Source organism: Beta vulgaris, chromosome 5 (assembly GCF_026745355.1).
Source record: "Beta vulgaris subsp. vulgaris cultivar EL10 chromosome 5, EL10.2, whole genome shotgun sequence".
NCBI classification, from domain to species: domain Eukaryota; kingdom Viridiplantae; phylum Streptophyta; class Magnoliopsida; order Caryophyllales; family Amaranthaceae; genus Beta; species Beta vulgaris.
In genome coordinates, this window is record NC_079206.1 from 58882905 (window position 1) to 58901966 (window position 19062).

The following is a 19062-nucleotide window of genomic DNA, read 5'->3' on the forward strand; positions in this document are numbered from 1 at the left end:
AAGTTCATGCACTAAAGTTTTAACCACTAGACCAAGTAGTATTTAGTGCTATTATATCAAAGTACAATATTAATAAATGAAAATTTTCTTACCCAGGGCATAGCCCGGGCCTAATAACTAGTTTAGTTTGAAAAAGGTAGCAATCTTGAGATCCTTTATAGATAAATCAAAATTGTCACAATAAAAAAATAATTTACTTGAATTTAATGATGTAGAATTGTTTGCTTTTATTGCACGTAATGGTGTCTTTTGCGTCAAAATCTTTTTATATTGAGTTTTGTGAGTTTTTCGTCGTGGTTTATGCGTGGATCAGTCCCCCTCCCCGTCGCTGTCTGGTTCCGGCGTCCATGATTCTCGTCTCCGTCCCGTCTTTGAGTCAGCTAGGCATAATCCCCTCTTTAGGGGTGTGATAGTTTTGGGCTCCTCCTCCCCCTCCCATGTTTTTGTGTCGGGCTCCCTTTTCCCCTCCATTATGTTAGTGTCGGCCTCCCCTTTTCCCTTCCTTCTGTTAGTGTCGGGTTTCCCCTCCCCCCCCCCCTCCGGTTGTTGGATTCTCCACCTAGTTATGCTGGATCTCAGTAGGTTTGGTTTTTTCTTAGAATGTGGTAAAACTCCAAATAATAGGAGTGCGTTGTTTGTTACGAATTGGTCAAGATGGTGTCCGTGGTTGGTTGTGGTCATCAACAAGGATTTTTCAGTTGGGTCAGGATTCGTGGTTCAAGGTTTATAGTAGAATATGTTGGTTTTTGGGAATATGTGCTGAGAGACAAGGTGACTCAAGAAGTTCGTGAACATGGACGAATCGAAGATAGTTTTTAATAGTTGGAACGTATGTTTTCCGATTTTGCAAACTGGAGGTGTGTTTGAGAGCTCAACTTGTTTGGCTATCTTTCTAGCTTGGCACTGATCATAATGGTCCTTGCCTTGACAAATTTAATCTGAAGGCGACACCCCATTGCATCTGGGGGTTTTCAACACGCCCACTCATCCGCGTTTCTCCTACTTCATGGAGAAACCTGAAATACTCTCAAGCGAGAGTATGGAGTCACAATGGAACGTGACTCTTTACAGAACCATGAGCCCAGAATCCCAAGTTATAGCAGATTGTTGGAGTTGCTCATGCAGCAAGACGCGACACTCGCCGCTGGTTGTTCGTTGTCTGGATCGTGAATATCATCTGCTTCTTCTCCCACTTCCATCAGCTATCAGAGGTTTGACTCTACCATCACAAGCACTGACCAGCGACGCCCCCCTTCCTAAGCGACTTTCTATCAGTTTTACTTATTTTTGTTTTAGATGGAATGTACAAGCTCCTAATTAAAGTTCATTTAGGTCTGTTTGTTTGGTTTTATTAGCATTAGGTTGTACTTCCTCTTTTAATTAATGCACGATTTCTCGTTGTCAAAAGAAAAAAAGATTTTTGATTATAACGGGTATGTCATGTATGTATATACAACAAATTCGACAAATGGAAAAAGTTAGGAAATGCTTCTTGGATTAACATGACAACCCAAGCTTAGGATTTGTGACAATTACAATTTACGTCAAGGAACTAGTTTCATCTAGTATACCTCTAACGGTAGCCTATCATACTGTTCGAATTCTAGGTGATAGTTCAATTATCCCAATTAACATGATCTTGTATTGATATGTCTTAGAAGTGATCATGGACTAGGCCAGATTGGGCTTTGGCAAAAAATGGTGGCCCTTTCCGGGCTAAAGTCTCGGGCCGTAACCCGCTAATTCGGGTCGGGCCCCTCTGGACACAAATTCAGCACATTTTTCCATATTAAGTTGCACGTAGCCCAAAATTTTGCCCAAAAACGAAAAAATTGTTCCCGAACCCCATCCATTTCGAATCGGCCCCATGTTGATCACCTGTAATTTGTCTAGAGCATAGTTCCATTAAAGTGACTCATAAATATGTTAGGTTCTCGTTAGTAAATGTTAAACATGAGTGCCCTCATGAACCTTAGGGACTTCATCCAAAAGAACTATAGTTATCCATAATACTAAGGTTGTAACACCCCCAACGGGATGTTACAAAGGTAAAGACTTTGTTGAAGATATAGCGCTCCCCAAAGTCATTTTTCTTGATTCCATGTCTCAGAAATTGCATATATACTAAGAGTGCATTCTGCTCAACTTAAAAAATTAAGTTTCGGGTCCAATAAGTTCAGATAAGTTCAGATAAGTTGCAATAAGGTCTAATAAGGGCAATAAGTTCCCATAAGGTCTAATAAGGTCCAATAAGTTCCAATCAGGTGCAATAAGTGTCAATCAGGTCTAATAAGGTCCAATCAGGTCTAATAAGGTCCAATATGCTCCAAATAGTCAATGTTTAATAAACATTTGTATTATTGTCCATTATTTTGTTATTCATAATTTCATATCACTATTAGCTGATTATGTTTATTAGAATTATAATTAAAGTACCTGATGAGTCATATTAATATAGGCATTTCATGATGCATTTAGGTTGCATTTTAGGATCATTTAGTTGCATTCTTAGTCCATAATTGCATATAGTTACTTAAGTTGAGAAGATATCACTCTTGTGTGTGTTTTCGGTGTTTTTGATAGTTTTCAGGTATTGAGAACACAATTGGAGTATTATTGGACAAGCTTAAGCACGAGAAGCATCTAGGAAGGAGCTAAGTCAAATGAGGAGTCCAAAGGGCGTCTTCGAGTCGGATTGCAACTCAAACATAGCGGAAACATATTAAAAGAAGTATGGAAATTGAGTCATGTGCACTCTTTTGATCATAACTCATTATCCAGAGGTCGGAATTTAGTGATTCTAGTGGGGTTAGAAACTAGACTTGAAGAGCTTTCCAACGGTATATTACACGCCCCGATACGACTTCTAAGTTGGGAGATATGGTCTTTACAAGTTGACGCTGTTTAGCAGCCCGAAAACCCGCGGCCGCGGGTTATTCCGGGTTTCCTAGTCGAATAAGGCTTTATCTTTTGACGAATTAGACTCTATTTTTCTAGTTGTTTTAGGAAATAGAAAGGTTAAAGACTCAAGGGAATATTATTATTTCCATCTTATTTTCTATTTTGTTTTTTCCATCATTAATTCATTAAAGATTAGAACTCTTTTTCTCTCAATTAGTGAAGAACCCTAGTTTTGCTTTTTCCCCAATTACATTGAATTCAAGAGAAGCTTTGATTTTTGCAAGATTGGTTCTACAATTGGTATTATTTCTTTTCTCTTCTTATTCCTATTCAATCCTTTATTATTAATTCATGTTTGCTTATTTAATTATGAATATGTTCTCCCCAATTATGATTGAGTAGTCTATTTCTAGGGTTTAGGGGGATCCATGATCAATTAGGAAGGGATGTTTAATTAAAGTATCGATTTTTATTGATGCATGTTGATTCCTATTGAATGTTTTTATATCTATTCAATCCAATTTGGCTAGATTTGATTGTTATAGTATTGCAATATTAGGTTATGCGCCGAGAGGTATAAACTTGATATTAAGGCTAGTTTCAATAGGTAGAGTTGGTATTAATAAATTGCGATAGCCTGTTAATACCGTTCTATGATTGATTTAGACTTGAGAGAGCGAATCAATCCATTTAACTGCATTATTAATTGTTGATTTTTGTGTTTCATCCCGAAATATTGATCATTGGTGAACCTATGCCCTAGACTTTTTATTATTGATAATTCTTGATATAGTTATAGTCTAGTTTAGTATAATTACTCACAAACACTCGTTTCTATACTCTAGATTTGACTGACAATTAGGAAAAAGAACACTGTTTCTCTGTGGATTCGACCCTACTTCTCTGACTACTATTTGTTAGAGGACTTTAGGATTACTTTTGATAAGGTGATAAGACTTTAGCCTGTCAGTACCACAATGATTATATAGTATTATACTTGTATTAGTGTCTATTATTCTATTATTTATTTGTATTATGTCTATTATTTTATTATATATTTGTATTATGTCTATTATTTTATTATTCATATTACTATTAGCTGATTATGTCATTATTAGAATTTTTTATTAAAGTACCACATATATAATATTATACTTGTATTAATGTCTATTATTTGATTATTCATATTGCTATTAAATAATATTATAATCATGATTATTATTCTATACTATTTCATTTGTGGTTTTTTGAGAGATTGCATTTCGGAAGCATGAAGAGGTAGACCCAAGAAAACTAGGACAAGGTCATTAGGTTACCAGAGACAACTCATTTAGATTTTGGAGCTATAAAGGTTAGCAATAAATGTTAATTAATTTTTGATTTTCTACTAGTGTTTTATAAAATCAAAACAAGACTATTAGATATATTAGTGGTGAAAGTTATATATAGGCAAATATATAAATAGTATATTTTTTTTGTTAAATTAATTATCATAAGAGATAATTAATAATCATTACTTTTTAAAGGATGAATTATAATAATTATTACTCCATAAAAAATTTTGAGGGGTAGTATTTACGTTAGTGATAATATATATGTTATTCATGGTCAATATTTTTGTCTAATAAGGTCAAATAACTTTCAATCAGGTCCAATAAGGTCTAATAAGTTTCAATCAGGTCCAATAAGGTCTAATAAGTTTCAATCAGGGCCAATAAGGTCTAATAAGTTTCAATAAGGTCAATAAGTTCCAATAAGGTCCAATAAGTTCAAATCAGGTTCAATCAGGTCCAATAAGTTGAATCAGGTCCAATCAGGTTTAATAAGTTCCAATAAGTTCAGTTCAGGTTCAATAAGTTCAGTTCAGATAAGGTCCAATAAGTTCAGGGCCAATAAGGGTGCGTTCTATTCAACTTATTGGACCTGAACTTATTGGAACTTATCTGAACTGAACTTATTGAACCTGAACTGAACTTATTGGAACTTATTAAACCTGATTGGACCTGATTGCACCTGATTCAACTTATTGGACCTGATTGAACCTGATTGGAACTTATTGGACCTGATTGAATCTGATTGACCTTATTGGACCTTATTGGAACTTATTGACCCTGATTGAAATTTATTAGACCTTATTGGACCTGATTGAAACTTATTAGACCTTATTAAACCTGATTGAAACTTATTTGACCTTATTAGACAAAAATATTGACCATGAATAACATAAATATTACCACTAACGTAAATACTACCCCTCAAAATTTTTTATGGAATAATAATTATTATAATTCGTCCTTTAAAAATAATGATTATTAATTATCTCTTATGATAATTAATTTAACAAAAAAATTACTATTTATTATTTGCCTATACATGATTTCATCACTAATATATCTAATAGTGTTGTTTTAATTTTATAAAACACTAGTAGAAAATCAAAAAATTAATAATCATTATTATTATTGTTAACCTTAATTATTATTATGTAATTATTATTATTATTATTGTTAACCTTAATTATTTGACCATGATTATAATTATTGTTAACCTTAATTATTATTATGTAATTATTATTATTATTATTATTATTATTATTATTATTATTATTATTATATTATTATTATATTATTATTATTATTATTATTATGTTAACCTTAATTATTTGACCATGATTATAATATTATTCAATAGCAATATGAATAATCAAATAATAGACAATAATACAAGTATAATACTATACATTGTGGTACTTTAATAAAAATTCTAATAAATAACATAATCAGCTAATAGTAATATGAATAATAAAATAATAGACATAATACAAATAAATAATAAAATAATAGACATAATACAAATAAATAATAAAATAATAGACACTAATACAAGTATAATACTATATATCATTGTGGTACTTTAATTATAATTCTAATAATAACATAATCCGCTAATAGTGATATGAAATTATGAATAACGAAATAGTGGACAATAATACAAATGTTTATTAAACATTGACTATTTGGACCTTATTGGACCTTATTAGACCTGATTGGAACTTATTGAACCTTATTAGACCTGATTGGAGCTTATTGCACCTGATTGAAATTATTGCACCTGATTGGAACTTATTGGACCTTATTAGACCTTATTGGAACTTATTGCACTTATTAGACCTTATTGCAACTTATCTGAACTTATCTGAACTTATCTGAACTTATTGGACCTGAAACTTAATTTTTTAAGTTGAACAGAACGCACCCTAAGTTGAATAGAACGCACCCTAAATAATAATCGTCATATTATAGAAGTCACTTTCTTAATATCAAGGTGAGTTGGTAAATTATTAGACCCTTAAAATCAAATTTGAATTGATGATTTGTTGTACAAATTTGCAATCAATATTGGGTTTTTGTACACTATTTTTATAGTCCAACAAAGAGTTTTCTTTTCAAATATGCTTCATTGTCAGATTTCATTATTATCATAATTATATGGTAGAAGAACTTTATTTGATCAAGTTAGGTTGTGTTTTTTGTTTTTCTTTAATATCAACTGTAAATGCCTTATAGCTTTCAATTAATAAATTTTATCTTTCTCCTTTAAGAAAACCTACTATTTACTCTTCATAGTGAGGTAATTACAACAAATTTAATAGTTTAGAGACAATAAGTTCTAACTTTCTATCCTTAAATTTGTTGTAATAAGCGTAAAAATTATCCTACTACTTACTATTCATATAATAAGGTAATAAGGGAGAATCAATCAGAAATGTAAAATTTGGACCATTTAGACATCCAATGTCGAATAAAAATTACTTATCATTGATGCAAAGTTAGAGAATATTTACTTTGAACATTCTTTGTAGAAAGGTAATTGAAAAAATTTCTAAGTATTACTATCTATGATCAAAATACATAAAATATGCCTGAATAATTCAGGCACAGGAGAAATACAGAAACTCAATAGACAATTGATAATACAAGCCCAAAAAAAACTTGAATCTCTATACAGAAAGAAGTATGGCGTACCAAATTTGACACCATTCAAAGAGAAAAACAAAAAGAAATATACAAGAAAATACAAGATGAGAGTATAAATAAAGTAAAATTCAGACTCCCTATATGTTGAGAAACTTCTTACAATTCAAAACTAATCAACCCAAAACTCAGCATTCTCCATATTAATTCACACTTGAGAAGATGTAATCCAAGACTGATATTTGCCAATCTTATTGTGATGCACCTCCATTAGTGAAATAGAGAGTTCGATCATACGTACATTGGCGCGTTTTAAGAGATCAAATTAGATCAAGAAGTGAACAAAAAGGAGCAAACTCTTAAATCATTTTGATCATATATTTATACCACAACAGCTTGGCCAGTCATTCCATCGTGAAGTTGTAGTGAACCATCTTTCATCAAGTTAAGACTCAAACTCTTGAATCTTTCTCTTGAGTACTGCCTAGAAGCCTTCCTCCAATCAGTCCCGGTTTTCATCATTGCTACGAATTCCTCGTAACTTATTCGACCATCCTAGGAAATATAGAAATTCAGAGTATGTCAGAAAAACTGTACTGATAATAGTTTTTACGCTTCTGATATGGACAAAAGTGATAGAGTATAGATCTATTCCTGGACCCTCAACTATCAGCTTAAGCTTTTGGTTGAGTTGGTCCTTTGACATGGTATCAAGAGCCAGCATTAGCGTCAGGTGGGCCTCTCCCATCAGCTTAAGATGGTTGAGGCCCCAGGAATAGATCTATATTCTATCAAAAAGCAAGAAGAGACGGAAGGATAGAGCTTAGAAACCTTGTCGGTATCAACTTCACGCATGATCTCAGTTAAAATATCCGCATCAGTTTCAGCTGATTCGTCAGCTAAGGCATCTCGAAGCTCATCTAACTCAATGTAACCACTTCCATCTTTGTCGAAATACATGAATGCTCGGTGAAAGTGTTCATCATTCTCCATTTTTTGCAAGTGAATTGTCACTGCTACAAACTCCCCATAGTCCAAGTAACCATTCCCGTCAACATCAGCCTGAACAGAAAGTTCTACATAATATCAGCAATCGCCAAAGGAGAGAAAACTAAAATTTTCTCAGTAGAAGCAGATTTCATTATGTAAATGATCAATAAGGTTGTGAAGGCCAGAAAACATATGGAGAGCCTTTCATTATAAGCATAATCAGAATGTTATGTCACAATACAAACAAAATAGAGTAAATTCTTATCAGTATATGCTTTTCACAAAATGGTAACATGACAAGGGGGCTAGGCAGATTTCAATGAGAACTTACCACTTCCATGAGGAGCTTTATCTCTGGCTCGCCGAGCTGGGAACCAACCTTTCGGAGACCAGCCCTCAATTCATCATAGGTTACCCTTCCATCGCGATCAGTATCCATCAGCATGAACATATCTCTGATAATTTCTACCTCTTCAACAGTTAAATGTTCAGCAATAACCTACATCATTGTAATTGATAAGTTTATTCAGCCATTGTTAGGGTCATTCCAAATGCTGCTAGTAATCGAAAATTTAGAATGTTTTAAGAATATCTTTACCCTCAGCACCCTCTTCTTAAATCTGTTCATCCCAGCAAACTGCTTGAGTCTTGTCCTGACAATATCTCCCAATGGGACATTAGGAGCTTTCTTTGCGTTCTGTATCCATGGGTGTTCTACATAAGAGATGCAACTTTGAATCAGTTTAATCCAACATCTAAATGCTCAAAGACATTCAAGAAAGGGAAAAATAGAGAAGCATAATATTTCTTTTATATTTTAGATAAGACAATGTAGCCCACCCAGGGAGCCCATGGAATTTAGAAGCTTGGCCAACTGCTCCAAGCTCATTTCTTACAAGCAGTGTTCTTCATTTGTCAAATTTTCAAGCAGTTTGGAGCTCTTGAATATTGAGGTGATAGTAACTGTGAATTGTACTTAGAGAGTTACACTTTTGTGCTATAATGTTGGAACATTTATAGTTAGATGTGTTCGTTAGGTGTGCACATGATGTTGTTACACTAGTTTAATTAAGTGTAACATAAATTCAGAGGATTAATTGAAGTTTTTCAGATTGATTAGGTGCTCCTGCACCACTTGTAATGGTGCGCGCGCACCTAGTTGTATGTAGGAAAAACTCGTAAGGCAGGAACTGTTGTGCTCCCACACAAATGATCTGATTCCCCCACACATAAGAGGTGCGGGCACACCTGTTAATATAGTGAACACGCACCATATGCAACTGACGTGATTTTTCACGTTTTTCTAGTGTCTTTGGTGCTAAACAACACCTTGTTTGTTGTTTCAGACACCTTTCCTGTGTATTTTTGCTTGTATTATTTGTTGGAATGCCATATGTAGAGAATAGATCTTATCATTCTCATACTTGCTTAGAGAAGGTTTCTCTGAAATTCTTCTTGTGTTCTTGAGATATATTCAAAATACAAACTCTTTTTGGGAATAGTACTTGTCATCAACCAAGTCCTATTTGTATTTCTTCTTCGTATCACATAAGTATTACTGTGTAACTTGTAGTGGGTCGGGAGATCGTATATATTACGTGTTTGAAGATCCATCCGATTTACAAGAAGACTGAAAAACAATACTCGCTCCATCCCTTTTTATTTATTAATTTTTGGTTAAATGGAAAACTAGAAAGACGAAGTGATGGAACTAAATAGAATAAATGTGAAAGTAAAGTTATGGTCCACGTTGTCATTTTTAGAATAGCGCGACAAACTAGGAAGGAAATTAGGCAAAACTTATATGGACAGCGTGAGTACATGGCAATTTTCTCAATGATAGAGAAAGACAGAAAAATGATGATAATTGAAACCAAGAATGGGAACAATGACATTAGCATGTAGGGGTAACATTCAATGAATCAGTAATATTGACGAGGGGCAAGGAATGCAAGAGTAAAGACAAATTAAAGCATGTTGCTTTGTCAACAGTCCATATCCAAGTAATAGTACACAATACTATCTCTCAGATATTGAGAAAACAACATTTTGTGCAAGCAATTTGTGCATCAGAAGCTCTTAACCATTGTAGAAACTACAAGTGGAGAAGAACCAATGTGAAAGAATGAATGTTTGTTCCCAGTGTTACCTAATTTGCTAAATCCCCGGCAATTCACAATTCAAGAGGGGTAAATTGGTAAATACAAGGGGTATGACTTTGGGGTATTGGGTCCATTAACATAAACTAGATAGTAAATTCGTAACAAGATACTTTTCAGAGTGACATAAAAAGTCAAAGATAATGTAAGTGTAAGAGGTCCAACTTAGCCAAAAGTTTTATAAAATTATTCGAGCCTCAAGATTGGTTTTATATTCTACCGCGAGGAAAGAAAAATGAACAAGAAGCAGCAAAAAAAAAGACTCACCAAGAACTTGTTGAGCAGTCAATCGTTTTTTAGGGTCTGAATCCAACATTTGTTTGACAAGGCTCTTGGCACTTTCAGATATTTGAGGCCATGGTTCCCTTTTAAAATCGATCGTCCCCCGCAATATTGCCAAAGCAACACCTTGCTCGGTCTCTGCCATCCAAAATTAAGTGTACAAAATTATAATTTTATATAGTCATAATGTATAATTAAAGCAACACGGGCTTTGCTAAACGACGCCCTAAAATTTCCTACTAACGCCCTAAATACAGTATTTTTATACTGTATTTATATACTTTGCATTTCTATGGTATGACCTTTTACTGTATTTTTATAAGGTGGGCTCCCTTTTATTGTTTTTAGGGCATTTCCTTGGTGGGCGTCCTCCCCTTGACGGCTTTTATAAGGTGGGTGGAGACTCACTCTTGGTCGCCACTCGCCACACCCACACCCTGAATCAGACAAATACACAAAGGAGCTCAGATGCTCTCTCTCACTTCGTCCTCTTTCACCACCTCATATAACTTTATCATCCTTATTTTATTTCCACAGTAAAGTTCACCACTTCAAGAAGAAAAAATAGCTAGCAAAAATTCACCAGATTTATAGCACCAAAAAAGGGGATATGAAGTATATTGTGGCTTGTGGGATTAAGCAACTCTCCTCTGTTTTTCCTGAAATTTTTCTGAATTTTTTTTAAAAAAAAATAAGGGAGGCGTCCTTGGCAGGCGCTCCACCACATGGTGAGGCGCCTGCCAAGGACGCCTCCACCGGTGGTGGGGCGTCCTTGGTGGACGCCTCTCTTATTTTTTTAAAAAAAAATTCAGAAAAAAAGGGGCGCCCACCAAGGACGCCCCACCACCGGTGGAGGCGTCCTTGGCAGGCGCCTCACCATGTGGTGGAGCGCCTGCCAAGGACGCCTCCACCTATGGTGGGGCGTCCTTGGTGAGCGCCCCTTTTTCTGATTTTTTTTTTAAAACGAAAAAAAACATGATGATGGTGGTGGTGGTGTCGTGGAAAAAAGATGGTGGTGGTGGTGGTGCCGTGGAAAAAAGATGGTGGTGGTGGTGGTGCCGTGGAGAAGGTGGTGGTAGTGGTGTGTCGGGGTATGGTGGTGTTGGTGGTTCGGTGGAGAAGAAGATGATGGTGGTGGTGGTGTACCGGAAACTGGAAAGTTGGACTTTTGAAATTGGAGGAGGGTTTAGGGGAGTATATAAATACAGTATAAAAATACTGTATTTAGGGCGTTACTAGGAAATTTTAGGGCGTTGTTTAGCAAATGAGTTAAATTATGGTTACTATTGTTCTAAGGATTGCATCCAACTGTTGACTTAAATTGTTGCACCAACTAATACAAATAATTTCATATAGTATCAAGTTTTTTTTTTAAAAAAAATGTTTTTAGCACAATGAATATCATATATATAAATTTCTAAACCTATTTTATGATAAGTTAGTATGGATTATGGTCCAACTAATAATCACTTAAGGATAAGAAAGAATCTTTCATAAAAAAATTATTATTTTTATATTACATGACATGAAACATACTATAGTTTAGCAAAGAAGGTAGAGGATATCAAGGTTGGCCTAGCGGTTGCAAAAAACTCCTTCCACCTCTGTGATAGGGGTTCGATTCTCACCCCTTACAAGAAGAATCCGGAATCCCCAGTTCTTCCTTCCTTATAAAGATATTCTCCTTGTCTTAAAAAGAAAGTTCAGCAAAAAAGAAGTTCAAATTTATATGGTCTTGACCCAAAGCCATTATACCTTTTCTCCAAACTCCTCAAGAAATTCATAATCTTTTAAACCAAATTTCCAATAATGTGTCCCCAACTATGAAAAAAAAAGAGAGCTAATTGGTAGGCCCTCTTACAACAAATGTATACATAATGCATTGCATGGAGATGAAAACTAATGTACTTTATATCATGTGTAAATAAAGTGTAATACCTAGCTACCTATAGTAGATGGTTACCAATAATTTGATTCTTAATCCTTAACTTTTCTCAATTCCAACATAATAAAACATAAATTTCTATAAACAATAGTTTATGATTTCCAACAAAAGTTAGTGAAGTGGTGATGAGTAAAGAACATGATGAAAATAGGTGGCAAACAATATATATTATACCTGCCCAAAAAGGAGGAACCCCGCAAAGAAGAATGTACAATATAACTCCAGCACTCCACACATCCACCTCTGGCCCATAATTTCTCCTCAACACTTCTGGGGCCATGTAGTATGGGCTCCCCACTATCTCTGTGAACCTTTCTCCTGTTTTATTACCCAAAAGTAATTGAATTTGTCGGTAAGAGATCGTTTATTTTTAAAAAGAGAATAAGTTCAATAATAAATAGGTTAATTTCTTTCAGTGACTAGTTTAATCCATTTAGTGACTAGATGTACTTTTATATTAAAATTAGACCGTCTCTTTTAAATTTTTTTGAAACTGATTAACATCAATTTAGTCTAAATAAACGAGGCTATATAATATTCCATTATTCTAGTCAAATATATATTCAAATCAGAAAAGTGAACTGAGATTAGATCAATATTCAGCTAAATGACTAAATAATTATTAGATCGGATAAATATTATTTGGATAAATAATGAAGGACTCAGATTTCTTGATACATCATTATAAACATAACGTTGTCGGTATCATATTATATCATAACATAACATAACATAACATAATATAACATAACAATTAGAAAGATAAGTGGTTGACAGACCTTATTACAGTATTTTGGACAACATTGAAGCTTCAAAGTTAAGAAGATAAGACCCAACAATTCAATTTTATATCAATGTTATTACTTACATCATGATTATTGACCTAATTACCAACCAATTTTGCTAGGCTAATTTTTCTAACATATTTACGTACGGATTAATCCATTTTTTTACAAAAATAATAAACAAATGTTCCTTAGGACATCTCATCGATCAAATCACACCATTTATCAAATCTAACAAATCAGTCCCAAATGATCTCCCCAATTGTTCCCCAATCTAACAAAAAAACAACCATTATAAACTGGACATCCCTTCCTCATATAATACTTGATCAAACTAGTAAAATGTTTGTACTAGTAAACTTTTGAAATAGTACTAACAAGTAAGATCACATCTAAAACTATATAGCACGAAAACAGTTGGAATTTCAGCAACGTAAACAAAACAAAAGTATATACTTTCTCCGTTCTATTTAGAATCATTTCTAACAAAAGTGTTCTCACGTGTTAAATTTCAAATTATATGAAAAAGGGTCTGGGTAACCCAATAAAGAGGAGGAGAATTTAGTTCACTTACAAGCTAGGAGGTTCCATCCGAAAAGCAATTGGTGACAGAAGGAATTTTATAAAGTGGTTTATTCTCTCCTATTTCTCCAGACACTCATAAGTGGACATTTAATGAATTTCAACATTACGTAAAAAAAAAAAATGTTTCAATTATTTCAGAAAAAAAATGAGTAAATAGTAAGAGTACCCACCAGGTCGGAAGAAAACAGAGAGACCAAAATCAATAGCTTTAAGAGGAGAATTCTCTTTCTTATTAGCAAACAAGAAATTCTCAGGTTTCAAATCTCTATGCATAACACCATTATCATGACACATCTTAACAACTTCCGCAACCGTTTTAGCAACCGTAGCAGCAGCACGTTCAGAATAATGTCCACGCGCAACAATCCTATCAAACAATTCACCACCTTCACACAACTCCATAACCAAATGAACAGCTTCATTATCTTCATAAACAGCTTTAAGTCTAACTATATTAGGATGAACTGGAAGTGTAGACATAATAGCTACTTCTCTTCTTACATCTTCAACATCAATTGCAGTTCGAAGCTTCCTCTTTGATATTGATTTAACCGCGAGACGATCTTTCGTCTCGCGATCAGTACATAAATATGTAACACCAAATTCACCTCGGCCGAGCTCTCGGCCGATCACATATTTGTCGCTGATACGAGGCCCGACTGCGGGGATAATGTCCTTGAGGACTCGGACGGGTGCAGGTTGAGGTTGGTTATTTGAGGCTGCGAATGGGTTGGGACGTGTTTTTTTCTTGTTTGTTTTTGGGGTTTGTTTGCTGAGTTCTTCTGGTCTAATACAAGCGTTGCAGTTTCCCATTGAATATATTATAAGTATGAAGTTATATGAATTCGATTAAAGAGTTATTACAATCCGAGATGTACGCGTTCATATGAAAATTTAGGAGGGAAGGGGGTGAAGGTGAGAGTTTGATCACTTTGTTGTTGTTGTTGATTGAGAGGAGGAGGAGAGAGAGAGAAAAGTTTGGGGGAGTTGAGAAATGAGGGAGGGAAGGCGGGGTCAGTTGAGGAGAAAAATGGGGTTATTCAAAAAATAACAAAAGTTGGTGACATATTGTTTGGTTAAAGTAATGAAAAAAAGTTAGATTAGTAGGCGTTATCAAAGAAGGGTGTTGGATAAGACTTCTGCTAGATATTTTTATTTTTTTGGTAGAGGTATAAGAAAGTTGCACTCTTTTTCAATTTTGGCAATACTAAAAGGGAGTAAGAGTAACTTGTTTTTGTATTAAGGTGGAACAAGTGGTTTAAGGTAATACTCCTTAGCAGGATTTTTATTCTATATTTGAGGTTGAGGAGATTGAATACTGATATCGCTTCATACTTTATATTTGATATTTTTTAGATTTAAAGGATCTATTTTATGAGACTTATTTGAGGGTTTCTTGTTATTTCTCCTCAAGTGAGTCTCCTTTATCTTACCTTAGAAAAAAAAATAATTATATACATAGATGTAGAGTACAAAACTACTAGGTTGAGTCCCTTAAGAATGATATTTCTTTTTTTTTCTTCTTTCAGTTGCAAGATATCGTTATTATGGATTGTAATAATGGGAATTTCGATTGTTAAAATTGTTAATTACGTTGATATTTGATGCAAATTGAGATAAATCCAATAGTATCTCACTTGATAATTAATTATGATCGTATTTGAATAAGTATATGGTCAAAATTTTGTCAATTTGTACCATAAAAGATATGTTGCAATAAAAAATTAGTGGAGGAAAAAGTTATTGTTTCTTTTTTTGATTAAAAATGAGTTGGCGGACATGTGGGTCACGTTGTCGTTCTTGTACCAAGCTCGTGTCGAGTTTTGAAGATTATATCCATTAACGGTCCAATATTGTGTGTCGTATGAGTCGGCTTGAGCTAGTAGTGGGCTCATATCATGTCAATCCAAAATTATGCCTGACTAGGTCCAACATTATTCAGGTAGAAAATGAAGGTAAAATTTATCTATCTAACATTACAATTTTGTAATAATGTCTCTATTTGATTTGTGTTTAAAACTGTTTATGTTAAATCAAACAATTTATTCTTCTATTGAGTAAATGTATGTGGACTGTTTTCAATATAAATGGCCTATTAGTTCAGTTGGAAGTGAAATAATTAATTTGTGCATTTCTTTTGCAATTCGTCAAAATATTGATATTATTTCTTCGTTATCAATCTTATTCGACAAGGATATTGTTTGAATTCGTTTACTAGAATTGGTTTCTCTAGAATTGGTCTTTGTATAGCTTCTTATATACTACCAAAAGTTTGGGGGAGAAAACAGAAAATTGTAAGAAAAAGAGTGAAGTTAAGACATTTTCATATTAGTTGAATTCGTATTGATGAAAGTCAAATTTTAGAGGATTCTAATACTCTTTTTTTCCAAATGGGAGGAATATTTTTTTATGCATAATTAGGGTTGCGGAAGGAATAATTTTTAGTTGAAGGTTTTGGACTTTTGATTTAGTGTGTATAGTATGGGTGGAGTAGCTAGAATAGTAGAATTGGTCAAAAAGAAAGTGGGGCCTCTTAATTAGTTTCCCTAACATAGAATCAAAGTCATGTACTCATAAAAAATAATTGATAGGATTAGTAGAGTATTCATTTGGGCAGATGGATCACGCTATAATTAAGATACTTACCAAACTTAAAGCATTATTCCACTTTGGAAATTATGTCTATCTTACTAGGAAACTTTGCAAAGGGTATATACCGAAAAACTTCCAAGAATAATTGAGTGTGAAATGTTTTTTGGGTTCACAACATAATTTTAGTTAGGTAACCTTCTAGGGGTGGGAATAGCCGAGCCCAGCCCGAATAGGGTATATTCCCACCCCTAATTCTAGAAGCTACACAAAGACCAATTTTTAAAAAAATTGGCTCATTCCCACCCCTAATTATCTCTATTATATAAGGGAAGGGGTGAGCTATGGTGTCCTCTTTTGAACTGACTATTTTGCCCCCCTTCCCTTTCTAAATTACAAAAGGAATCTCAAAATTAAAATCGGGACTCAAAAAAAACTACCGAGAATTAATTTACAACACTCACTCACAAATCACTTAAAAGAAGAAACTTTACAAATCACTCATACAATTAAGAAAATCATGTTATAAAAATCACGCAAATCACTCAAATTTAATCAGAAACTTTATTAAAACTTAAAATTAACATACAAAGTAAAACTAATAACCTAGAACGTCAATACATACAAAAACATTTACTTCAAAAATTTACTTACAAATCATTGTTCTCAAGAACCATTCACAATTACATACTCACAAAAGTTACCTATAAACACAAATTTGAGAAAAACATAAGATTTTGACGGCGATATCACACATTCATCCATCGGCAATTTGTGAACTTCGAAAAAGGTACATAATTCCTTTAACCTTCAAAATCATTTCACATTAATTGAAATAAACAATAGCAAATTAGTTGACTGTTATGTAGTTAAAAAAATGGAGATGACAACAATGACTTCAAAAGGGCTTTTATACAATCAGACTTAAATTTAATTCATTTTCGTATAAAACAAATTTAGTTTTTTCTATAAAAAAATGCCAATATATAAATTTTTTCCCATAACTTTTGCAAAAATTCCATGTTCAGAAATAAATTTTGAAAAGTAAAACAATATCAAACTTTTTGCGAACAATTTTTGCAAAAATTCATTTTCAGAAAAAAAAACTAAATTAATTTGCGAAAAGTAACGATTTTGTTTTTCTAAAAAAAATCCAATATCAAATTTATGAAAAAAAATCAAAACTTCAATTCAAATATAATTCAAGCTCAAAGTGTTAAAATTTAGAAAAGGACAAAAATTGAAATGATGAAAATTTTTAAATATAAATGTGCAAACATAATTTAGAAGTTAGACAAGGAAAAAAAACTGAGGTGTATTTGTAGTGAAATCATAATTTAGAAGTTAGACAAGGAAAAAAATTATTTACTTTTTATAGTGTTTCCTATATATAATGAAACTTTTACATATATTTGGACCTATCTCTTTCTATTATATAATAGCGATTAATTATCAAGGTAAAAAGGTTTATGTAAAATATCATTCAAGAATTAAAGTACAACATATCTCTATTATATAAGGGAAGGGGGATATAGTATCCCCGAATGAAGAGACTATTTTACCCCTTTTCCTTTCTAAATTACAAATCCAATTACAAACCAAAGGGAGATTCAAATAAAAATACTGGAAATAAAATTATAACAATCATTCACAAGTCAACTTAAATCATAGAATTGCATAATTTACATTATACAAAACACTCAAATGATGAAACTTTACAAAAACCAAAAAATTAACTTACAAACTACAACCAATACACTACAACGTCAATACATACTCACAAAAATTTGACTTGAAATCCAAGTCCCAGTTTCTTCACAATATATGAAGTAATGTACTTAATTTAAAAATCAACAAAAAAATTATAATATTAGAAATCATAGATAAATTCAATAAAATTTCTATTTTAATCATAGAATTTTGACCTTGAAAAGAAAAAAAAAAAGCGACTGGTGAGAGACTTAAGTGACAGAGACTAAACTAATTAAATTTTGCAACTAAAAATAATTACACTTTGTATGTCTAATGTTCAAATTTTGACTTTTATATAAGTTGGAAAAAATCGAGTTTCTGTCTTAAAAAGAATTCAAGCACGCATCGCGTGCAAAAAATGCTAGTTCTAAGTATTTCAACCAACCATACTTTCATACTTCTGAGTTCTAATGTATGCTAGCCATACCATATTCTAAATCTATTTATGTGTTGGTTTGTCTTACACTACAACATAGGTATTGAAGCAATTGCTTAATAGTCGCATTTGCTAGACGTGGCTAATATTATTCGTCTTGATCATTTATATGTAGGTGTATTTTACTGATCATGTCATCAATAGATTAGATTGAAAAATGAAAATTTGTAATTTAGGGTTGATCAGGTTTAATTAAGTTTAGACATAAGGTAAAATCAAGACTAGTTAAATCCATTTAGATCTGATGAGTTAAATTCAAATAATTAAGGTCACGGTGAAAAAAAATGTACCCTTATACCATTTACTCAGAGTGAGTACTTTTAGCATATTTAGTAAAATTATATAGTGATAATCCATACTTTTTGATCATTATTAGACCGATTAATGTCATTTTCATTTTGGCTAAAGACCATGTCTTATTTATAAATTCCTTTCCCGCATTCCAATTTCAAACAATATTTTTTATTACACTTAGGGCCTGTTCTCCCCAGCTTATTTTCAGTTCAGTTCAGTTCAGTTCAGCTCTAATAAGTTCAGTTCAGTTCAGTTCAGCTCCAATAAGTTCAGTTCAGTTCAGTTCAGCTCCAATAAGTTCAGTTCAGTTCAGTTCAGATCAGTTCAGATCAGTTCAGTTCAGTTCAGCTCTATTCTTTTATAACCATTT

At 33.0% G+C, this 19062-nt stretch overlaps 1 protein-coding gene across 1 annotated transcript; it reads right to left on the reverse strand.

Moving 5' to 3' along the window:
- Positions 1–6771: 6771 nt before the first annotated feature.
- On the reverse strand, positions 6772–14672 carry LOC104894126 (calcium-dependent protein kinase 10). Its single transcript, XM_010680296.4, has 7 exons — positions 13792–14672; positions 12426–12569; positions 10292–10444; positions 8464–8579; positions 8197–8364; positions 7707–7937; positions 6772–7430 (listed from the first exon to the last, which is right to left on the reverse strand). The coding sequence occupies exons 1-7, from the start codon at positions 14432–14434 to the stop codon at positions 7257–7259; spliced, it is 1629 nt and encodes a 542-aa protein (XP_010678598.1). The 5' UTR covers positions 14435–14672; the 3' UTR covers positions 6772–7256.
- Positions 14673–19062: the final 4390 nt, after the last annotated feature.